This window comes from Penicillium paradoxum (assembly GCF_028828445.1).
Source record: "Penicillium paradoxum strain IBT 22861 chromosome Unknown utg000005l_segment0_segment0, whole genome shotgun sequence".
Classification (NCBI taxonomy): Eukaryota; Fungi; Ascomycota; class Eurotiomycetes; order Eurotiales; family Aspergillaceae; genus Penicillium; species Penicillium paradoxum.
The window spans coordinates 3,584,825-3,608,173 of record NW_026643183.1 but is presented as its reverse complement, the minus strand read 5'-3'; the positions used below and the strand labels follow the sequence as shown (position 1 = coordinate 3,608,173).

The 23,349-nt window shown below is 51.7% G+C and overlaps 9 protein-coding genes across 9 annotated transcripts; 6 read left to right on the top strand and 3 right to left on the bottom strand.

The window, feature by feature from the left end:
* Positions 1-36: 36 nt before the first annotated feature.
* Positions 37-542, bottom strand: N7457_006288 (uncharacterized protein; the record flags this gene model as incomplete). Its single annotated transcript, XM_057177332.1, has 2 exons — positions 37-342; positions 387-542. The coding sequence occupies 2 exons, from the start codon at positions 540-542 to the stop codon at positions 37-39; spliced, it is 462 nt and encodes a 153-aa protein (XP_057031634.1).
* Positions 543-1,598: 1,056 nt separating this feature from the next.
* Positions 1,599-2,929, top strand: N7457_006287 (PCI domain-containing protein; the record flags this gene model as incomplete). The annotated part of the gene is made up of 2 exons (XM_057177331.1): positions 1,599-2,837; positions 2,900-2,929. The coding sequence occupies 2 exons, from the start codon at positions 1,599-1,601 to the stop codon at positions 2,927-2,929; spliced, it is 1,269 nt and encodes a 422-aa protein (XP_057031633.1).
* Positions 2,930-3,809: 880 nt separating this feature from the next.
* Positions 3,810-4,965, bottom strand: N7457_006286 (uncharacterized protein; the record flags this gene model as incomplete). Its single annotated transcript, XM_057177330.1, has 3 exons — positions 3,810-4,592; positions 4,645-4,715; positions 4,779-4,965. The coding sequence occupies 3 exons, from the start codon at positions 4,963-4,965 to the stop codon at positions 3,810-3,812; spliced, it is 1,041 nt and encodes a 346-aa protein (XP_057031632.1).
* Positions 4,966-6,578: 1,613 nt separating this feature from the next.
* N7457_006285 (aldehyde dehydrogenase) lies at positions 6,579-8,322 on the top strand (the record flags this gene model as incomplete). The annotated part of the gene is made up of 4 exons (XM_057177329.1): positions 6,579-7,042; positions 7,138-7,531; positions 7,630-8,075; positions 8,178-8,322. 4 exons carry the CDS (start codon positions 6,579-6,581, stop codon positions 8,320-8,322), a joined length of 1,449 nt encoding a protein of 482 aa, XP_057031631.1.
* A 1,238-nt stretch (positions 8,323-9,560) lies between these two features.
* Positions 9,561-11,472, top strand: osm1 (putative fumarate reductase Osm1; the record flags this gene model as incomplete). Its single annotated transcript, XM_057177328.1, has 2 exons — positions 9,561-9,597; positions 9,650-11,472. 2 exons carry the CDS (start codon positions 9,561-9,563, stop codon positions 11,470-11,472), a joined length of 1,860 nt encoding a protein of 619 aa, XP_057031630.1.
* Positions 11,473-12,085: 613 nt separating this feature from the next.
* On the bottom strand, positions 12,086-13,147 carry N7457_006283 (uncharacterized protein; the record flags this gene model as incomplete). Its single annotated transcript, XM_057177327.1, has 1 exon — positions 12,086-13,147. The coding sequence occupies one exon, from the start codon at positions 13,145-13,147 to the stop codon at positions 12,086-12,088; it is 1,062 nt and encodes a 353-aa protein (XP_057031629.1).
* A 1,491-nt stretch (positions 13,148-14,638) lies between these two features.
* N7457_006282 (protein phosphatase 2A regulatory subunit CDC55) lies at positions 14,639-16,464 on the top strand (the record flags this gene model as incomplete). Its single annotated transcript, XM_057177326.1, has 5 exons — positions 14,639-14,682; positions 14,813-15,032; positions 15,118-15,766; positions 15,828-16,390; positions 16,441-16,464. 5 exons carry the CDS (start codon positions 14,639-14,641, stop codon positions 16,462-16,464), a joined length of 1,500 nt encoding a protein of 499 aa, XP_057031628.1.
* A 797-nt stretch (positions 16,465-17,261) lies between these two features.
* N7457_006281 (uncharacterized protein) lies at positions 17,262-17,620 on the top strand (the record flags this gene model as incomplete). The annotated part of the gene is made up of 2 exons (XM_057177325.1): positions 17,262-17,324; positions 17,444-17,620. 2 exons carry the CDS (start codon positions 17,262-17,264, stop codon positions 17,618-17,620), a joined length of 240 nt encoding a protein of 79 aa, XP_057031627.1.
* A 168-nt stretch (positions 17,621-17,788) lies between these two features.
* On the top strand, positions 17,789-22,747 carry N7457_006280 (transcriptional regulator SIN3; the record flags this gene model as incomplete). The annotated part of the gene is made up of 4 exons (XM_057177324.1): positions 17,789-17,889; positions 17,965-18,029; positions 18,118-22,055; positions 22,112-22,747. The coding sequence occupies 4 exons, from the start codon at positions 17,789-17,791 to the stop codon at positions 22,745-22,747; spliced, it is 4,740 nt and encodes a 1,579-aa protein (XP_057031626.1).
* Positions 22,748-23,349: the final 602 nt, after the last annotated feature.

The following is a 23,349-nucleotide window of genomic DNA, read 5'->3' as shown; positions in this document are numbered from 1 at the left end:
ATCTACGATATTACCCCCGCCAATTCAGGCATCCTTCTACTTCACTGAACGCCACTCCATAAGCAAGCTCCCAAGCAATGTTGCGCATGTCAACCCAACAGCCAGGTACCAGGTTTCACCAAAACTCATATCTGCATCCTCCAGAACATCTCCATGCCGAGGCGCTGGTGCATATTCAACGATTTTCAACAGCCCAGTAGATTCAACAGCTGCGGGATCGAGGCCCGGGACTACTCTAGCCAAGTTAGATGAGAGCTTACACGTAAAAATGACCTGAACTATGGCGATGGAGACAGCAAGACCAAGTTGCCGTGCGAAAAGCACAATAGACAGACTTCTATTCTACTAGGGAAGCCAAATGCACCAGAGAACAGGATAAGTCGCACAAAGCTCGTATCGACTCCCAGAGTTGTTATGAGACCCGCAAAGATAGGCAGAAGCGTAGAGGAACAAAGCTTCAATGGCGTATAGTAACCGATCTTACTAGTTCCGGATTTGCAGAGAAGCATTCCAATGCTGACACCAATGGCTATTGGGACCATCATATATCCGCCTCCAATAGGTGAGTTAACGCGGACGATTTGATGGAAGGTGGTAAGTAATACTCCAGCGCATTGTTAAGATTGTGCCGGCAATGACGTTGCGACTTTTCAGAAGACGTGGCGATAGAGCAGATCAATAATCCTACCAGGAATACAACCTGGGCGAGCAAGAATATATGCTTGATAGAGAATAGCCTGTATGGGTTGCCAAGACAAATTGGAACACGCAAGAACAGAGCTAGAATACAGAAGAGTACCAGCCCACCGGCAACGACGTGGAAATCATCGGTTGTACCTACTGCCACGTCGAGAAGTAGTAGATGTTCGGAGTGTTTAATCTCAGATAAGATCATGGCATCCGAATAGACACGTAGGGACAGCGGTAGCGACAATGTCCGTGTCCAATCCAATGGGAGCAACCGAAGAGCTTGTGGTCAGGATGGTGAGCGAGAATTCCAGACTGGTCGGGTACTCATGCAGTTCTTGGACTGAAGGAGTCTCTGGATCTATAAAATCCCGAGTTGAGCTTGAACTGGGTCCCTCAATGACCGTTCCATTTCCTCCCAATCTACGCATTTGAACGGTATATTCGGGCACACCTATTGTGATCTGCGGAATTGCCGTCTCTATCACCAGAGTATCAGGTATGAGCTAGAGCGATAATTCTTCTGTAAGATGGAGAGCAAAAATCACTCTATGGAGTTCTATTAATGGCTGACTGGAGTGACTTTCGCAAGTATAGGTGCCTAGGTACATATATATGCCCATGCAGTTGTGTAGTCCAATAAATGAAAACATTGGAAGCCCAGGTACGGGATGGACCCCAACGGCAATTGCAGCCTCAAAACATGAAAAGTGATCTGGTTGGGCTAAACCTCATCAGAAGAGTCATATTGCGTACTTCGATGTCATGAAGACTCCGCTCTGTTGATGGAACAAGATCCAGCTCTTATCGATAAGAGTATCTGGGCTCCAAATCACTCTTCCCCCCATCACCACTCCACATCCAACACAATCCGCTCTACCACTATTTCCTCAAACTTCCTGTTGACCAGCATGGCCTCCCAAAAGATAACCAATGCCCTAGCGGCCATCGAATCCAACACACATCAAGCAACAAAGCTACAACAATACAAAGAACTGCTCAATGACATGGTAACAACCTCAACCGGTCACGAACTCGCACAAGACCTAGTCTACTTCCTCGACTCAATCCTCAGCGAGGAAGTGAGCATTGTCGCCGCCCGCCCCCTCCTCGATATATTCATCACAGTCCTCCAAACCCTCACCCCAGAAACAAAAATCAAAGTCGGCCAACACGCCATCACCCTCCTCCAAACACGCTCCGCCTCGGTCGAAGAACAAGACTCTCAGATCCGCGAGATCCTCGCCGACGCCTACGAATCTCAAGAGGAATACACCGCCGCAGCGCGCGCCCTTCAGGGCATCCACATCGATAGTTCGCAACGACTAGTCTCGGACGCCGCCAAAGCCCGTCTCTGGATCCGCATCGTGCGCTACTACCTCGAAGACGACGACACCACCAACGCCGAAGCCTTCCTCAACCGGATTAAGAATCTGCCCTCTAAAATCGAAGATCACGATGCAAAGCTGTATTTCCAGCTCTCCCAGGCCCGCATCCTCGACGCCCGTCGCCGCTTCCTGGACGCCGCCCAGGAGTACTTCAACGTGAGTCTAGCGCCGGGCGTCGACGAAGAAGACCGTCTTACAGCGCTGTCCGCGGCTATTCGCTGCGCTGTCCTCGCGCCCGCAGGCCCACAGCGCTCCCGCTCGCTTGCCCGTCTGTACAAAGACGATCGCACGCCCTCTGTCGAAGAATTCGCCATCTTGGAGAAGATGTTCCTCGACAGACTCCTGACTTCCGAGGAAGTCTCTGCGTTCGCGAAGAAGCTCGCCCCGCACCAGCTTGCTCTCACTTCGGATGGCACGACCGTCCTCGATAAAGCGGTTATCGAGCACAACCTCGTTGCAGCGAGTAAATTATATGAGAATATCCATGTCGATGCCCTGGGCTTGATTCTGGGTCTGCAGGCCTCCGGTGATTTGTCTGCTGGCGAAAAGGCAGAGGCCTATGCGGCGCGTATGGTTGAGCAGAAACGTCTGCGTGGCCGTATAGATCAAATTGACGGGATTATCTCTTTTGATGCTGAGATTATCGGAGGCTCCTCTGCGGGTACTTCAAATGGAACTAAGTTGAGGCAGTGGGATCTTGGTGTGCAGGATCTTGCGGAGGATGTGGAGCGTGTTGCGGCTAGTATCTCTGATCAGTTCCCGGTATGTACTGGCCTTTGCTTGTGAAAGCGTGCTTTTCTCACATTGCTAACTCTTGACTAAAGGAATTTGCTACGAGCCAGATGGTGCATTGAAACTCTACTTTGTCTCCGTGCCTCATTTGATGAAATAGCTACGAATTGATGCCTAATTACTTTTGTATATCCGTTTAGCCAGTCTGAGAGCTAAAAGTCAAGCTCATTTTGTTGATCTTGGTGACTTGTATATCATTAAAACCTGCTGAGTAAAGATATCCATGGCGTTAGAACTGGCTGTTATGAAGCAAGGTGTGAATCACCGTCAAGTAAATTGATCAAATAGAAAGAATGTTGCTCAATTTAATATAGGATACAACCTTCCAACTTCATCCCAAGGCCAAAAGGACCGATGACAGTACAGCTACTCTAATATAAGAATAGTACATGAGATGTATATAGCATGGTATGGACAAAGCCAAAGAGCGTTGTTGTGTAAATAGGCAAATCACTTGTAAGTCAACATATCAATATCACGAATGAAATGTGGCAAAGATGGGGAGGGTACGCAACTGCCGTGGCAAGTCGTGGTTCTATGAACATAAAATGGAGGTAAGAATGTACAAAGTAGGAGGTGGATAAATGGGATTGTTGGCATGGCACATTAGTATGCCGGCTGTGTGGGAGGCCGTGTCTCTTTTCGATCTCTCTGATAGAATCCAGTAGGTCGGTTTGGTCTTGGCCTTAGCTGCGTGCAGCGATGGCCGAGATGAGTCTCTGGGAGAGATATTGGGTCTTTTTGCCACGTTTTGAGTCTGGCACCATGTACTTGGTCGGGAAAAGTATTTCTAGACCCTGGTTGACCGTGAGCATTGGGCATGAGCTCAATAGACTTTATAGGCTTATAGTCTTTCCCTCGAAGACAGCCCCGTTGGATCCAATCCCGTTTCAGGACAAAATATCATCATATCATAACATCATCAATCGACAACACACTGTCTCAAGTGTTCAGCTTAGCAGTCGAATCATTGCTCGGGAGGATGGAAATATCCGTTTGAACATTGATATTCCGCGGATGGAGATCATCACCGAGATAACCGGGCGCTTTACTCTCAATCTGCGCATTGTACATCTTGATGTACTCGAGATCCGGCGAGCGGGGACTAGACTTCGACAAAAACAAAGAATTCGTGTAGTCGGTATTGATATACCCAGGCCCGGTTCCATTTCGGGAGCTCTTGAGCTTGAGGGCGGGGAACAGGCCACGGATGACCGGCAGATTAGAGCAGATCAAGCCAACGGCGGGCTCGATGTGCGTCCACAGAGTCGCCTGGTAGACGGTGAATGTTGGGTCTGTCGGGTTGATCCAGAAGAGCGCGATGATGCGGTAGATACTGGCGAAACAGACGAACGCACCGAGGGCGAATACACCATTCAGCGCGAGCTTGTCTTGCCAGGCGCGGTGAAGGTTCCAGATCATTGGGACTGGAAGTAGGAGGATGACGAAGTCCATTAGTACATTGAAGGCTTGGTTGACGATGATGAATTCTTGTGCATTGAAGCATTTCCCCTCAACGCTGTGGTCCCAGTAGGCCCGTAGGGGTCGACATTGCCCCGCGCATGCGAGGAAGATTCCTGTAGCCCAGGCGGCAATCAAGCAGTTTAAGCCGAAGCTGACCCATTGGAATTTTGGGGTTGCGAAGATGCGTCGATAGAAGCAGATGATCGAGATCTTGATGCAGGGGCAGAGGACGAAGTATGTAAATTGGTTGGCGAGGAAGATCTGGATGGTGTTAGGATAGGGTTATTGAAGACTGAGGCTGCTGGGCATCTACCTTCCAATAGTTCTTGATGGTGTGCGCAGAAAGATCTGCAATGTGAGCTCCATTGCCTCCAATCGTACACCCTATGATGGCAGTTAGTACCTAGGCATTGGATGTCGTTGCCAATGAGAAGAACAAATACTCACAGAGAACCAGCTCGGCCAACATGCCAATGAGTAGCACCATGGACACAATACTCAGATAATCATCGACATCGAACCCGACTCTCCTCCGAATGCGAGCAATGACTCGTAGCGCCACCGAGACTAGGCACAGAAAGACCAAGACCGAAACAATCTCAATCATGTGCCAACCTTTTCTGCTAGGCTCCATGGCTATGCAGCGTACTTCTCAACATGTAATATAATTGTAATCTCCAAAGGAATGTGGGGGTGCAATAGAACAGAAATAGCAGACAAAAAACGAATGAGTGGGAAACAATACTTCGGGGCACCCACCGATATAAGACAGGGACGTGAATATTGAGATCCAACCAGAGCCGTGGTACCCTAAACCGGCTCAAAATTCAATATTCCACTACTCAACCCACTCATATCCAGCCCCTCGTGGCCGATCGCTGTCCGGATAAGGCACCTGGTTTGTGCGCGAGATGCGAGCCTTGAGCCACGTGGAATGACACGATCGGAATACTCTATACTCCGTCTCGTTGCAAAAGTGCACAGAGAGGAGTGTACGGAGTAGATTAACAAGTCAGAGGTTGACTCCCCGGCTCTTTCGGTTTCTGTATATTCTAGGTCGTCAAACAGTTTAAAGCACCACCTTGCTTATTGTCTACAGCACAGAGGACCTTGAAGGTTACACCCGGAATTACACATGCTTTCTCACGCTCACACAATAGGCCAGTGGATCCTGCAGAGTGGCTTGGGGTGGAGCTGAAAATTCAATGCTGTATTAGGAAGGATATACCTACGATCGCCATCTGATACGAGCTAGATCCGACTGGTTCATGCACACTCTCAGAAGGATGAGAAGCCCGCATCGACTATTGCCGACACTGCATTAACACATGCCCTGTGCTTTGTATCTGTGCGAAGTGCATGTACTTCATAGTGGACTGCAACATATATTCCTTGCTCTATCAATTATGTTATACATGACAGTATAACCCTCCAGAAGCACAGAATGTGTCACGGGAAAAGCCACCCGCACGCCACCATGGGCTGATCCGTGGTTCAGCAATTCTCCCGGCGCTTCCCAATGCTCTTAACGGTTAACCGAGTGACATGCAGATCTCCAATAGTGTGGGACGAGCTGCGCTATTAAATGCCAAGTAGAGTTAAACCAGGGTCGACACGCTACTGGGAACACATCCCGATACAGAAGTATACCTTGTAGAGCACGACTCTGCCGGAGCACGCGTGGGGGCGCTTCAGATAAACGGTTAAAGGCCCCTCTTCCAAGCCCAATTGCACACAGTGGGGCATTTTGAATACGGCCTTTGATCGACCTCATCACTCTGCCGATCATTGCCCGGGCATCCCCCTAAACGAGCCAATTTTTTGTGCAACTGGCCGCCAAAGTTGAGACATGTACGAATCTTAATTGCCCAATAACCTCCGAGGGATCGTGCCTTGAAAATCTAGCCCGCATGAACCGTGGAAAGCACAGAACGGCAAAATTGGACTTGAGACACTCAAATAGTCGTCGCGTAGCGCGGAATAGTGCGACAGATCGTAGGGCTTTCGCATGATTCCTGGTAAAGATCGTCCTTCAGAAGGCGATCCTGAATTCGACAAATTCAATTGTCAGTGGAACCGAGAGGGAATATGGAGTATTCCGTATATTCCGTACGGAGTAGAGTAAAGCACACTTTAGCCCGAGGTTCAATTAATTCCCCTCTATGTTCCCCTCATATTGTACCTACGTACATCCCACGCCGTATACCTGCTACTCACTAACCCACCTCCCACATCTCACATCTCACCATGACGACCCAACCCGACACTGGGTTCACAGTGCCCCTGCTAATAAACGGCCGTGAAGAAACAACGCCTAAAACATTCCCTGTAACAAGCCCCTACACTAACACAACCATCTGGAACGCCTCCGCCGCCACACCCGAAGATGCAATCCGCGCCGTCGAAGCCGCCGACGCCGCCTTCCCCTCCTGGTCGCAGACAAAACCAACAGTGAGACGCGACATCCTTCTCAAGGCTGCCGACCTTCTCGAGGCGCGTCTCGAGACCAATGCCGAGTACATGCGTCAAGAGATGGGCGCGGACGTCGGCGCCTCTGCGGGGTTCGTCGTCCCGCTTGCAGTGCGTATGCTCCGCGAGGTCGCAAGTCGCATCACCTCGATCTGTGGCAGCGTGCCAGTCGTCGAGATGGAGGGCCAGAGTGCAATGGTCTTTAAAGAGGCTATGGGTGTGATTCTGGGAATCGTCCCGTGGTAGGTCCGAACCTTGGTTTTCAGATCCCGCGGTTCTGCTGGGAAATTTGTTTTTATTTTCTGTACAATCGCAATGCTAATTGATATTTTCATAGGAATGCTCCCTACGTATTCGGTATTCGCTCTGCGGCTTGCGCCCTCGCCGCTGGTAACACTACGATCCTTAAGTCGTCTGACCTCACCCCACGCTGCTACTGGGCTATCGGCCGTGCGTTCGAAGATGCCGGTCTTCCCGCTGGGTGTCTGAATATCATTCACTGCGCGCCGCAGGATGCTCCTGAGATTGTGAATACCATGATTGAGCATGAGGCTGTGCGCAAGATTAATTTCACTGGTAGCACGGTTGTGGGTCGGAAGATCGCGCGCGCCTGTGGTCAAAATCTCAAGCCCTGTCTGATGGAGCTGGGTGGGAAGAACAGCTCGATCGTGTGTGCGGATGCTAATTTGCAGACTGCCGTAAATGGCGTTTTGGCTGGTGCTTTCTTGAATGTGAGTTTGCTATACTGCGCGTGGCGCAAGTTGAACCTCCGTATTCCATACTGGTTTTTTCGGAACCCAATTGCTCACTCTCATCTTTCTGCATCTAGTCCGGCCAGATCTGTATGGCAACCGATCGCATTCTCGTTCACACCTCGATCCTCTCAGCCTTCACGGAAGCTCTGCAAAAGGCCCTTGCAGCTGGCGCCGCAGCCTCAGCCTTGCCCCCAACGCTAGTCAACACTGCCTCGAAGACTCGCGTCGAAGCTCTCATTGCCAGCGCCATCTCAGCAGGTGCCCATTTCATTTCTGGGTCTGCGGACAGCGTGCCCACCGATTCCGGGGTGCGCATGGCGCCCGCTGTGTTGGGCGGAGTTAAAGAGGATATGGCACTATGGCAAGAGGAGTCCTTCGCCTCAGTTGCGGCGTGTATGCCATTTGACAGCGATGACGAGGCGATCCGTCTCGCTAATAGCAGTGGATACGGGCTCTCGGCGTCAGTGTTCACGGAGGATCTGCGGAAGGGCTTGGCGATGGCCAGACGGATTCAATCTGGGTAAGTTGGATGTTCCAGACCCAACTTCCCCAATTTTCATGTTCCGATTTCGCATCAGTGGATCGGTGGACCGGTGGATTTGATATGCTGACGCGTTTTTAGGGCGGTTCATATTAATAGCATGACGATCCACGATGAGCCTGCTCTTCCTCATGGCGGTGTGAAGAATAGTGGCTGGGGGCGATTTAACACCGATGAGGGCTTGAATGAGTTTTTGGTGACGAAAAGTGTAACTTGGATGGATTGAGCATTATGATTTGTTCTTCCCCTGGCCTCGGCGTTTTGATTTGGTATTTTGGATTAGCCCCCACGGCCTTCCTCCACCTTGTTAGATTATGTTACATTCACTATACCCAGCGAGGCATGAAGCTATTTCACGTCCATTTCGGTGCTATATCTCCCATCTCGTGCAAGATGTACCAACTTCGACAGCCTTTTCATCAGTGCTTGAATTCTCCGCGTATGTTGTACCTACATACATACGGTCAGTAGGTACTTACCTCGGTTGCTGTTGACCCGAGCGCCCGTATGGGGATTTGCCTAGACCAACGCGAGGATCGAGGCCAAGGAGGATAGGGAAGAAAACAGACCTGTGGTGATCGTGAAGCTTCCGCACGAGATGATATGTTAAGCAAGCGCCGTCGCAAAACACGGGCCGTGGAGCGATGAGATCATCCGGCCCACTGAGGCAATTCCCGTCCCCGGATTAGATCCACCCCGTTTCTGCAGCCAATCAGAGGCCTCACATTCTTCAGCCGGCGACTGCTTTTACCTGTTTCTCTGCGCGTGATGTTCCTGTTGGAGTGACTTATCGAATCCATATTGTGTACGGAGTATTGTGTATGGAGTACTCCGTCTGCGAAGTACATCTGTCAGTGAACAGATAAAATCGGAATCAACAGCTGGAATGTCTCATTCTCTAACATATGTTGTAGTACGTTGTCATCATGCCACTACCGACTCGGTAATTTCGGACCGTGATTACCCAGGTGTCTTATTCCGAGGTTCACAGTGTGTTCTGTCAAGACCGAGGAAACCGGAATTCACAGTACCGGTCTCAAAAACACCGTGAGTATGCAGATTCCGTATGTTTTCCGTAATTTCCGTTGTACTTTCCGAGTTCAGCTCTGCCTGTTTCCCCCTCAGGGACCTCCAGCCCTGAAGGGACTGGAATGCGCAGATGACATGTGAAAATGCACGTAACATGATTCTAGGCTATATCTGTCTGTTACTTAAATATATCGCATGTGATCCCCTTTCTGCTTCCCCAGATCCTGTACGGAGTAACTGAAAGACAAACCAGCGTTGGCCAATTAGTATTACAGCGGGTACCCCGTCCACTTTCCCCACGCTCATTGTGCCTCGGCCGATAGAACGTCGGCTTCTGACCTGGACTTGCCCCGGATTCCCCTTTAAGACCCTCTTTCTCTCCTTTTCTTTTCTCCATCATCTAACTTCTCCCCCTTTGCCTCTACACATCACATAATGGCAGCACCTCAAGTAATTGTGGTCGGTGGTGGCCGTAAGGATCCCTTTCTCCCCGCATTCCCAACTGCCCAGCTAACCCTTCCCAGTCTCCGGCCTCAGCGCCGCCCACACCGTTTATCTCAACGGTGGCAATGTCGTCGTTTTGGATAAGCAGGCCTTCTTCGGTGGTAACTCTACCAAGGCCACATCCGGTATCAACGGTGCCCTCACCCGCACCCAGACCGATCTGGGCATCCAGGACAGTGTCAAGCAGTTCTACGAGGATACCCTCAAGTCCGCTCGTGACAAGGCCCGTCCCGACCTTATCAAGGTCCTGACCTATAAGTCCGCCTCGGCCGTCGAGTGGCTGCAGGATGTCTTCAACCTCGACCTCACCCTCGTCTCTCGTCTTGGAGGCCACACTCACCCCCGAACACACCGTGGCCACGATGCCAAGTTCCCCGGTATGGCCATCACCTACGCCCTGATGCAGCGATTGGAAGAACTCGCCGAGAAGGAGCCCGGTCGTGTCCAGATCATCAAGAAGGCCAACGTCACTGCTGTCAACAAGTCCGGTAACAATGTTACTGGTGTCACCTACTCAGTCAACGGCGAGCAGAAGTCCATCGATGGCGTTGTTGTCCTCGCTACCGGTGGTTACGCCGCTGACTTCACCGAGACCTCTCTCCTCAAGCAACACCGTCCTGACACCTACAACCTGTCCTCCACCAACGGCACCCACGCTACTGGTGATGGTCAGAAGATGCTGATGGCCATCGGTGCCAACGGCATCGACATGGACAAGGTTCAGGTCCACCCCACTGGTCTCGTCGACCCCAAGGATCCTCAGGCCAAGTTCAAGTTCCTGGCTGCCGAGGCTCTCCGTGGTGAGGGTGGTCTTCTCCTCAACTCGGACGGTCAGCGCTTCTCCGATGAGCTCGGTCACCGTGATTACGTGTCCGGCAAGATGTGGGAGGAGAAGGAGAAGGGCAAGTGGCCCATCCGCCTCGTCCTCAACAGCAAGGCCTCCAATGTTCTGGACTTCCACACTCGCCACTACTCCGGCCGTGGTCTGATGAAGAAGATGACCGGTGCCGAGCTCGTGGCCGAGATTGGCTGCGGCGAGGCTGCCCTCAAGAAGACCTTCGACGAGTACAACCTCATCGCCGATGGCAAGAAGAAGGACCCCTGGAACAAGCGCTTCTTCCACAACATGCCCTTCAAGCTCGACGATGAGTTCCACGTTTCTCTCATGGAGCCCGTCCTCCACTTCACCATGGGTGGTATCGAGATCAACGAGCACGCCCAGGTTCTCAACAGCGAACAGAAGCCCTTCGAAGGCCTCTATGCCTGCGGTGAGTTGGCTGGTGGTGTCCACGGCGCCAACCGTCTCGGTGGTTCCTCCCTGCTCGGCTGTGTCGTCTACGGCCGCGTTGCTGGCGATTCCGCCTCCCAGCACCTCTTCCAGAAGGTGATCAACAACGGCTCCGCTGCTTCCCAGCGTCTTGGCCAGATCTCTCTCCACATCGACCCCTCCACCCCCGGCAAGATCTCTGTCGAGTGGAGCGGTGCCGCCGCCGGCGGAAGCCTGCCCGCCCTCGCCGCCCCGGCCGCTGCCCCCGCCGCTGAGGAGACCGCCGCCAAGCCTGATCCCGCCGCCTTCAAGATCCCCGAGACCGAGTACACCATGGAGGAAATCGCCAAGCACAACACCAAGGAGGATCTCTGGATCGTCGTCAAGGGCGTTGTTCTGGATGTCACAAACTGGACCGAGGAGCACCCCGGCGGCGCCAACGCTCTGTTCAACTTCATGGGCCGTGACGCAACCGAGGAGTTCGCTATGCTCCACGACGACGAGGTCATCCCCAAGTATGCTGGCCACATCGTGATTGGCCGTGTCAAGGGCCAGACCCCCAGCCTGGAGCTGTAAAAGGTTATCGCATATACCCTTGTTTCTCCCCGCCTTCATGCCTCTTCTCTTGACGACTCCTCCGATGAAATAAGATCCTCCAGCGTGTGATCTTCCATACCCCCGTTTCATCTCTTTTTTCTTTTCGTGCTTGGTTTATGCACGCCTGACATGATTTGGGATCTAGAGTCCCGGTTGGGTCGACTTTTCGAATGTAACATACATATCTTAACTTATTCTGGAATATATCTGAAATCATGAATTTGGTATAGAACGTAGATTGCATAGATTGGGTGTGGCTAAGTCAAGTAAGAGTAGATTAATAGTTCTTAGGTTGGTTTCTCTGTTCTTAGTCTGGGATGTTCGTATGTGGCCGTTGTGCCGTCAACCTGCCCAGGTGGTCGCCGATTATTGCCGAGGTAGATTCGGTGCCAGCATAATCGACCTGTTTATACCCAGTGTGCCTCACCTCTACCAATCTGACAATCGTCTTCTCCTTTCTCGCTATCTAATATAGTATATCTCTCACCATTTCAGCAGTAGAAATTACATATCCAACCTCATAATTATGGGTATAGCATCTTAATATCTATAACACAATCAGGGTATATCACCAAACCTCTAAACCCCCAACTCACCCCTTCATATGCATCAAAATCATCTTCAATCGCCTAACAGCCGGCCCATCCTCATTCTCCCCAATCCCCTCCCCCTTCCCCTCAATCTCCTCCCTCGCCGCCTCAAGCACAGGCTGCAAAAACCCCCAAACTTCATCATGATACCTCTCCTGCACCCCAACCCAATCACTCGCCCCAGCCAGCCGCATCAGCACATCATCCCGCAGGATAGTCGGCGCCGTACCCGTAGCCGTACCCGCCCCATACCCCTCCTGACTCAGGAACGTGTCTATATCCGGCACCAGGCTCGCATGCGTTAGCCGAGGCGTCGCGCTCTCCTCGACCATCCCCAGTCCCTTGCGGAAGGAATCGAGCGCTTCCCGCTCGCTCGCAGAGAGCGGTGCCGGGGCCGCGGCGATGTCTAACTCTGTGTCTGGGACGGCGGTCGGGTCTTCGAAGTTAGGGTCGAAGGTTGCGTCGGAGAGCAGGGCGATGACGGCTGCGCCGTCCGTGGGATCGAGAGAGGGTTGTGTTTGGGTGGGCGCTTCGCGCTGCCACGCGGTTTCGAATTGCAGTTGCGTGGGATCTTGGCGGGCTTTTCCTTTCCACGGTCCGGTTTGCGTTTGGAGGTCTGAGTGCAGTGGTTGGTCGGTTTGCGCCAGTGTCGTTGCTTGTAACAATTTGTTGTCGGCGTGTTCCTGGAACTCGTCTTCTGTTAGGGCGGGGAGGGCGATTCCGCCCTGGGTGGGTTCGCGGAAGGTTTGCGGTGCCGCGCTTGGTCCTCCATGTGCGGTGGCGGTGGATGGGGTTGAGAGATCCCTTGCGGCGTGGAGGGGGTTTGAGGATGGGCCGGCGGGTTTGCTGCTCGTGCTGGATGCTAGGGTGGAGGCGGTGTCGGTGCTGGGTTGGAAGGCGCTTTTTGCTAGGCCGGCGGCGGAGCTTTGGATGCGGCTTGCTAGGGAGGGTTGTGGGGGTTGCTGCGAGGGGGTTGAGGGTGTGGTTGAGGTTGATGGGTTGGAGCTTTGGGTTTCGGGGTTGGGATTGGGGTTGGGATTGCCCCGCATGTTCTTGTCGGTCATGGTTTGGGTATGGATTGGGCTTTTGGGGTTAGACGGTGCGAGGTCCTAGGGGGTTTGGGTCGAAGTTGAGGTTTGGGATTGGGCGTTGGGGGTGAGCTGTTGTCGGGTTGATGTTCGGGTTTGGTTATGCCCTTGGGCCGGGGAAGCATGTGAAGGTCGAGCCACGTTGGATAGTGTTGAATTGGATGGGAAGAAATGGGATTGGATGTTGGAGTATTAGGGTATTTTTTTTGGTTTGTTTCTGTGGTCTAGAAAGGTAGATTGGTAAGTGCAGGTCGATTTCGAGAAATTGGCTCCTTTGGGGAGCAAATAACGCTTGGACTGGGGGGGGTTGAGTCTGATATATACTTCTGTCGTTATACTCTCCAATGAAGCTTCCACACGCAGGAACAAACCGGATGAAAAAACCAAATAAACAGCTCCAATTGCCCTCAGTTCTTTGCTCCCCTGACAGATCAATCAATTCACCTAAGATACGCCAATGCTTAAAATTCTGGGGGACTTGCTTGGGCCTCAAGGATGACGACAGAGGCGTGCATGATACAGCTCCCGGCATGGACGGTATAGATGATGAGACACTTGAGAAGGGTACAAAATAGTGGTCTCTCAACCCATGAAGCAAAAGGCTAGACGATATCGCAAGATTCTACGTTTTCTAACCTCAACCTCCGTGGTCGGTTGTATACGGGTTGCAAGGCCGGGGGAGGGGCCATGTTACAGTTGCTGGCAGTGTTGATGTCAGCGTCTTTTCAGGTGCCCGACCCGAATTAGTCGAGCAGATTCAATCTCATTTCTGTAGTTTTCAATTTTCCCTTCTGTGCCTACCGTTCTCAAATCACATCACTCGCTGGGCGTTCATATTGACGGAGCAGAGTCACCTCAGGGTATCTCCGTAACTCTCCCCACCACCGCCTCAACTCAACTTCACCTCGCAACTCTTTTCCTTGTCTTTCCTCATCGCCCAGACCCCAGTACGCAACCATCCCACCCCTCACCAAGTTTTGGATTTCCGGACTCTCTTTCTAACGGGCGCTTCTCTTCCACATAGAAACTTTTCTCTTATCCCCTCTCAAGCTCTTTTGCTGCGGGCCCACTCATAACAAGCACGTTCACTGTGTTCCATCGGCCATCAGCTCAGTTGCCATCTCATCCGGCAACAGCGCTTCCATAGCTATCAGCTCTCCTTTCCGACTTGGATTGTAGCTGTCCCCCCTCCTCACCTGCCCCTCTTTTCGCCTTACCGCCATCCGTTCTCGAAACCCCTCGCACACCAACTCTGGTGACCGACTGTTCTCTCCATTTCCGCTTTCTGCAATCGTGATTTCCATCCGACCGAATTTCTTTCGTGTCGGCTATCGCGCCTACGTTGTTTCACTAGTGATTCTTTGCCTTGACACTAGAGCTTTCGGAGGCATTTGCCATCCCGCCTTTCCGTCCTTCCTATCTTGGTCCTCGCCCTTGTCGCGCTCAAGGGCCAGCTAGAACGAGAAAATGGTAGACAGAGATCCAGGCACACCTACCTGGAAGTTCACACAGTAAGTCGGCTGATACATCCTTTGAGATCTCGTTGCTTTTATGCTTTTTCAATTTTCCTTGTGCGAATTCAAGTGGTCGATGCAACGTCACCACATACAGTCATTGAGCTGGCAGCTAACTTACTTTCAGATGCTTCGGCGATAAAGGCGATGTAGAAGATATTACAGAAGGTAATTGCCAACATCCCTCGCACCCCTCGGCCGAACCTGGTCCATTTCCACAGAGTGCATCGACTGACACGCGCTCTCCAGCGGACATCATCTCGACCGTCGAATTTGATCATACCGGTAACTATTTGGCGACTGGTGACAAGGGAGGACGAGTGGTACTATTCGAGCGAAATGAGACGGTAGCTACTCCCCTGCTCATTTTTAAGTTTTTTTTTTTTTTTTTTTTGACGCCCGCTTGCCTGAGCTAATGACTGCATAACACAGAAAAAAACCTGCGAATATAAGTTTCACACCGAGTTCCAGTCACACGAGCCGGAGTTCGATTATCTCAAGTCGCTAGAGATCGAAGAGAAGATCAACAAGATAAAATGGTGCCGACGACAGAATGCATCCCACTTCCTCCTCTCCACAAACGACAAGACAATAAAACTTTGGAAGGTGTTCGACAAGTCCCTGAAAGTGGTCGCAGAGAACAACTTATCGAATGAACTCACTCCTGCAAACCCCGTTGGAGGTGGGGGCATGGCTCGCGCACCCCGCGTTTCTTTCAAGGACCCCTCTGCGCTTAAGCTGCCTCGTCTGACACACCATGACACAGTGGTTGCCGCTGTGCCGCGGAGAACATACGCCAATGCCCACGCGTATCATATAAATAGCATCTCTGTTAACAGCGATGGTGAAACCTTTATCAGCAGTGACGACCTCCGTGTGAACCTATGGAACCTCAACATCCAGGATCAGAGCTTCAACATTGTGGATATCAAGCCAGCGAATATGGAGGAGCTTACTGAGGTCATCACAGCAGCCGAGTTCCACCCAGTCAGCTGCAATTGGTTCATGTATGCCAGCTCCAAGGGCACAATCAAGCTTGCCGATATGCGACAACGGGCCCTGTGCGACGAACATTCCAAGTGTATGTGTTATTGGGTGATTGTTGTATTGTGTTTGATTGCTATACTGACCATCTCGTATAGTGTTCGAACAAGAAGAGGATGCTTCATCTCGTTCCTTCTTCTCTGAGATTATTTCCTCCATCTCCGATGTGCGATTCTCCAACGACGGGCGGTACATCGTGTCAAGAGACTACTTGACAGTAAAGATTTGGGATGTCAACATGGAACGCCAGCCAGTCAAGACCATTCCTATCCACGAGCACCTACGACCCCGTCTTTGCGATACGTACGAGAATGATAGCATCTTCGACAAGTTCGAGGTAGTCTTTTCTGGCGACGCGGAGAATGTTATGACCGGCAGCTACAACAACAACTTCATGATCTACCCCACAGAAGAACAAAAGGATACAGAGATTGTGCTGCAGGCTGACAAGTCGGCATTCAAGGCAAAGAAGGTTGGTGTACCAACGCCTATGAGCAAGGGTAACGGAAAGAAGGCCGGATCGCGATCCGGTAGCCCTGCAGGCCCCGGAAGTCGCATGAAGAAGGAGACCGATGCCGACCAGATCGACTTCAACAAGAAGATCTTGCACATGAGCTGGCATCCATTCGAAGACAGCATTGCAATTGCGGCGACAAACAACGTGAGTTTCCTGTCTCTGACCCATGCTTCACATTGCTAATTTGACTGTAGCTGTTTGTGTTCTCCGCTCTCTAATCGCTAAATACTTTCGTACCGTGCCATCACGAGGTCATTATCATTTTCCATGGACAGGCGTATCTGGGGTTTGGATTGGGTGGCTGGAGTGCCTCGGTGAACAGGCAAGATATGAAGGATGAAAAACCAGAAAATAATGATAGCAGCAAGCCGCAGGTTCCATAATCTCAGGACTTTCCCCCATTCCCTCCCTCCCTCTCTCTGCCCTCATTGTGGAACTCGTCTTGAGTTTGGAGACCTAGTTTTTCTTTACTTTTGCCCCTGTCTCCTTTCCCTATCTGCTAGGTAGGCAGTGGGGTTGCCAAAGGCGTTTATATGGGGTGTCAATTCATGATCGAGAATGTCATGCCTGTTCGAGGCCCTTTCCATAGTTATTGCTGAAAGACGTCTATAGATTTGGTAGCTACATAACGAGTATTGAGATGCTGGAATATTAGGTAGCTTTGTGTATGCACACATTGTGTTCATTATATTCCTAGTGCTGATAAGAACAAGGACACTAGGAAAAGTACAAGAGGAGAACTTGGCTTAAATGCGTTTAACGAGATGCTAAATAGAGGCCACTCACGAAGGCATTGTTGGGCAGCCCTCGCCCTCCGCCCCTTTCCGAGGCTTGACAAGCGAGAGATGCCTCTTACCATCAAGACGGTGCCTCGTTATGTAGGCTGATGCAGAAGGATAGCTGCACAATAGTCAATAGGCTGTAGCTTCATTTAGGCCATTCACCCCCATTCATGACTCGTATTATTCACACTATTCACTTGTTCAGTTAATGCCATCATGTTTTTCTGCCGGCAATGGCGGGCGATGACGAAGGCGGACTGAAATTGACCTATCGCACAATACCGCGCATGACCAATGTGCTGCCTGCCATTGACCGATTTGCCGCCTATCGATGACAAGTGATACCGTAATCAATGAAATCTCAATACATTTCGGACAATCAAAATTCCGATTGACGCCCGCTAAGCTCCAATAGGTTAGTGCCGCTCAAGGAAAGCCTCCACTGGAGCCCGCGATCGGTTGCGCGCAATTCCATCACCCCAGTCTGTTTCTTCTCCATAAACCACCTCGCTTCTTCTCTGTCGGTTCTTTCTTGCAGTTCTGTGTGGTCTCGGTATTTGTTCTTCGTTCTTGCAAGCAGGTCATGCTGTGACCCTAGTGCAACCTGAGCGTTGCCAGTCGAATACTACCCCCAAAAGCAAAAGAGACAATCAGCTTCAGCACTCGATTACGAGACCCTTGTTTTTACCCCCCCTCGACCTTTCTTATCCGCCAAACCCAACCTCTTCTTTCATCCTCTACACCGGTTCGTGAATCCACCATGAACTCCGGAAACGATAGCTGGCACTCCTCCGGTGGGCCGCCGTCGCATCCTGGCATGGACCAAATGAACCAGCAGCCTCGGCCCCTGGGGTCTTTCAGGTATGAATATTCGTTGAGAGTTCAAGATGGCTTGATATCACAGACTAATCAAGTATTTTTCTTGCGCTCCAACAGTCAGAATCCCTCTCAGCAAGGTCAGACCTCACAGCCCTCGGGCCCAGTACTTCCCCCTCCAGGCGGTTAGTCCCTGCGAATGCACCATGGGTTTTCTCATGGAACTTTAAGTCGAAAAAAAATCGTTCATACTGACTCCTTATCTTACTGAAGGTCCCTACCACCCAAGTCAGTCAGGTGGACACTCTCTCCCCGGGCTGGCAGAATTGAGCCAGACCCACGGAGGTCCACACCAGCCATCTGCTTACGGCCAGCACCCAGCAGGCCCGTCGCACAACAGCGGCCATTCCCTCCCTGGAATCGGCCAAGCTATGCAGCATGCATCTCCACAGCTGAACCGCGAACGGGAGCGGGACTCCCGGGAGCGCGAAATTATTGAGCGTCAACGCCAGGAAGAAATGGCCCACCGCGAGCGCGAGCGCGATCACCGTGAGCAAATCGAGCGCCAGTTAGATCGCCGCGAACAATCTCATCACCCTGTTCAGAGTCACACTGGCTCGATTCCTCTTCACCAACCTGTCGCCAACAAAGTCCCTAACTCCATCCACGGTCCGGGCGGACTCCTTTCCACCCTCGGCGGAAACCCACAGAACGGCCACCAAGGCGGTCCCCAGTCCGCTGCTGGCTTGTTCGGTCCTCAGATGCAGCACGGTGAAGGTACCCCTCGCTCATACATGCAACACCCCGGTGGTCCTCCAGGACAGCCTATGATGGGATACAATGCCGCCGGACAACAAATCCCTGGCAATGTTGCAGCGCTTGCGCAGGGCCAGCAACCCATTCTCAATGATGCTCTGAGCTATCTCGACCAGGTCAAGGTACGTTTCGTTGATCAGCCTGATGTTTACAACCGATTCTTGGACATCATGAAAGATTTCAAGAGCCAGGCTATCGATACGCCTGGAGTGATTCAGCGTGTGTCAACTCTTTTTAATGGCCATCCTGCTCTCATTCAAGGTTTCAATACCTTTTTGCCACCCGGTTATCGCATTGAGTGTGGTACTGAGGATAATCCTGATGCTATTCGGGTGACCACTCCATCCGGCACAAACACGCTTAGCATGCCACGTGCAGGTCGCCCCTTTGAGACAATTACCAACCCTCCCCCCTCCAATGATCCTCACGGTCGGTCTGACTTCTATCGTGACCAGTCTCGACCTGGTTGGCAACAAGGGCAGCAGCAAGATCAACAGCAAGGCGCTACCTCTGGGTCATACTCTCCTGGCTCACGGATGATGAGCAGCATGTACCCACAGGATGGACCGGGATCTGCCCAGGATCACCACTATGGCTATCCTACTCAGCAGGAACAACAAGCTGCATCTGCCATGACGCACCAGCAAGACCACCGTGGAGTGGCGCAGCTTCAAGGCGCTGCCTCAGCTGCATCCGCTGGTCTTGGCAGAGGGTCCCTCATGGGAGTTTCCGCTGCTGCGCAGAATGCTAGTCTCACTCAGCCCATGAACAACCTGGCTGGTGTCGGAACTGGTATGCTCCAAGGCGCTCAGGATCTGAACAAGCGTGGTCCCGTGGAGTTCAACCATGCTATCAGCTATGTGAACAAGATCAAGAACCGCTTTTCGAGTGCCCCGGAAATCTACAAACAATTCCTTGAGATACTCCAGACTTACCAACGGGAGTCGAAGCCTATCCAGGATGTCTATGGACAGGTCACCCAATTGTTTAATACCGCGCCTGATCTCTTGGAAGATTTCAAACAATTTCTGCCTGAATCTGCCGCGCATGCCAAACAAGTCGCTGCGCAGCGCCAAGCTGAAGAGCAAGCGCCTCTCAGCAATCTTCGTGGTGAACCGGCGGGCTTCACCTCCCAGACACCCAACCGCGACGTCAAGATGCCTCCACTTGGACAGTTCAATGTCAAGGATCCCAAAGAAAACAAGAAGCGTCGTGGTGGCCCAGGTGGTGTCGGCTCTTCTATCTCAGGACCTGCCGGCGCGGAAGCTGCCCGCCTGTCTGAGGCAAGCAGAGGTGGCCAGGGCTCCCAGTTCGGCGCCAGCAAGCGACCTAAATATCACCACGGAAAGCCCTCTGTTGACATGGCAAATGTTTCGCCTACTCTGATTCCCGCTCTCCCAGAGCCTCTTCCTCCCTCTGTTTCCATGACCCCCAGCCAAGAAGAGATTGCGTTCTTCGATCGCGTGAAGAAATTCATTGCCAACAAGCAAGTGTTCAGCGACTTCTTGAAGCTTTGCAACCTGTACACTACTGATCTTCTTGACCGTCACATCTTGGTCAAGAGGGCTGAGGGATACATCGGATCCAATGCTGAGTTGATGAACTGGTTCAGACGTTTTATGAGCGCCGAAGAACCCGAGGATAAGATCATCGACCCCAAGGCAAACCCGGAAACTGGAATCGTCAACCTGGCTCACTGCCGTGCTCTCGGACCCAGTTATCGACTTCTTCCAAAGCGTGAACGCCAAAAGCCTTGCAGTGGTCGCGACCATCTTTGCAACAGTGTTCTTAATGATGACTGGGCCTCACACCCTACCTGGGCCTCAGAGGATTCCGGATTTGTTGCGCACCGCAAGAACCAGTTTGAAGACGCTTTGCATCGCATTGAAGAAGACCGTCATGATTATGATCACCACATCGAAGCTTGCGTTCGAACCATTCAGCTCGTCGAGCCCATTTGCCAGCAATTCTTGTACATGAGTGATGCCGAAAGGATGGCATTTGAATTGCCCGAAGGTCTCGGTGGCCAAAGCGTGGCCATCTACCAGCGTGTCATCAAAAAGATTTACGATCGCCAGCGTGGTGAGAAGGTTCTTCAAGACATGTTTGCACGTCCCTGCCACGTCCTGCCAATTGTTCTTTACCGCTGCAAGCAAAAGCTCGAGGAGTGGAAGGCCTGCCAGCGTGAGTGGGACAAAGTCTGGCGCGAACAGATGCAGCGAGCATACTGGCGCAGTCTTGATCACCAAGCCATCGCAACCAAGCAGTCTGACAAGAAGCTTTTCGTCGCGAAGAACATTCAGCAAGATCTGCAAACCAAGTTCGAGGCTGCACAGACTAGCCGCAAGAGTGGCTGGAACCCGCCTAAGCACCAGGCTGAGTTCCAGTTCAGTGATACCCAGGTCCTCCTGGACGCTGTTTACTTGCTCATCGTGTACTTTGATCGCAACACTAATGGCTTCGGCGCTGATCCTCAGCGACTTATGAACTTTATCAAGGATTTCATTCCTACTTTCTTCGGCCTGGACCGGTTTACTTTCAACAGCTTCGTTGAGGAGGTTTACATCGCTATCGCCGAGGAGGATGACACTTACACCAATGATGACGCCTCGAATGAGAGCCGCAAGGCCAACACGCAGAAGCTGGATCTCCTGCGTGAGACCCTTGAACGCGGAAATGGGATCGAGAAGCGCGCGAAGAAGGATATTGAGTTGGATAACATTGATGAACCCCCTGTTGTCCGAGCTCGTTCCCACGTCTCTGAACCCGAGGAGACCTTTGACGTCGCTGAATTGAGATGGATGGAGCACCCTGGCAAAGGAAACTTCAACCTCGAGCACGAATACACACTCAACGAGAAGTACAAGAAGAAGGAGCACCACATGTACAGCAACTTGAACATCCTTTGCTTCTTGCGCACTTTCGAGATCCTTTACTCCCGCCTTTTGCGCATCAAGGAGCAGGAGGACACTGCCCGCGAACAGGTTCGACGTGGTCAACTGCACAAGGCTGCTCACGATTTGTGCCTGATCGACCGCTTCCCCAGCGATTTCTTCTATGATGTCGATCCCAAGGTCAACCTTTACAAGCAGATCGTGCGCATGTGTGAGGAAGTCATCAAGGGTGACATTGACCAAATTCATCTGGAAGAGACCCTGCGTCGCTTCTACATGCAGAGCGGATACCTCCTTTACAACCTGGAGCGAATTTTCTCCTCGATCTCCAAATTTGTTTCTTCTATCTTCACTGGTGATGCTCGGGACCGCAGCTCCGACATCGTCAACCTCTTCTTCAAGGAGCGTGAGAAGGATGTGACTACGCACCACCAAGAAATCCAGTACCGCAAGCAAGTTGAGCGACTGGTCAAGGATGGTGACATCTACCGCATCACCTTCGTGAGTTTCCCCAACCCCCATGTCTGACCCCACACGAGCTAACATATTTAATTCAGCATCCTGTTGATCGCCGCGTCACCATCCAGATCATGACCAGCGAAGACTCCACCCTCAACAACGAGGACCTCACCTCTGAGGAGCGCTGGTCCTACTACGTGACCGCGTACTCAATGCGCGACCCCACCGAGGGCGTGCAATTCTCGAAGATGAAGATGCCCCTCCTCAAGCGCAACCTTCCCCCAAAGCTGGAAGAAGACGAAGAATACGAGCGCTACTACCGCACCCTCCAGCACCACGACGGCCTGACCATCCGGATCTGCGCAAACAACTACACCATGTTGTACCAGCCGCCAACCCACGACTGGTTCTGGCGATCCAGCGCACCGATCCCTGAGAAGGATGCCGATCCCGAGGCCATCAAGGCCCAGATTGACGAGGTCGAGAAAGAGAAGGTTACTCTTCGCGAGCGACGGGCCGATCGGTTCAAGGAAAAGTTCGTCAACAACCCCGCCTGGGCCCGTGGGCTCAGCAAGGACCAGGTCGACGAGTCCAACCAGCGTTTCCGCTCTTGGGTTGATGGCACTCTGTCTGATTCCCCTCGTCCTGGCCCTGAGGAATCTGCATCTGGCTCTTTGGCTGAGGCTAAGGATGCTGATGTTGAGATGGCTGAGGCTGAGTCCGCAGAGGCTTAGATGGAGTTATCGACGTCGAGGTGGTAATTTGTTCTTTTTTTTATCTATTTTTGATTAGGTGGTGGTAGGGAGGGGACAGGCGTAAATGATCCGACGAGATGACCTTTCACGGGTACGCACTTTGTATTTGTATTTTTTTTTCTAAACAATTATTCTTATTCTTATTTTGCTTTGGCGTATTACTTTGTCTTTCTTAACTTCTTTCTTAGAAGTGAGGCATTGGTCTCTGAGTCTTTTCTCTGACTACTTGTACTTCTCGCGTTTAGGGGGAAGTTTTTTCGAGGCTTCTATGGAAGACGACGGACTATTAACAAAAGAGCCCAGAATATGGAGTACTTACTGGAAATATCAATGTCTTTGGCTTAGAGTGTGAATCGTACCAGTCTACGGAGTATATTCCCCCCTATCATGTTGAAAACTGACTTATCTCATATTAGTGACTGGCTGGAAGGCATATGGTCAGATGCGAGGGTTCACATCCGGTTATCATATGAATTTACGCAGCAGAGACCCGCGCTTCCCTCTATGGTATCCATTAATGCCAATCCACGAGGACTATAAATTTCAGTCGCATAAGCTCTATTGATCTACTCCCAAATTCC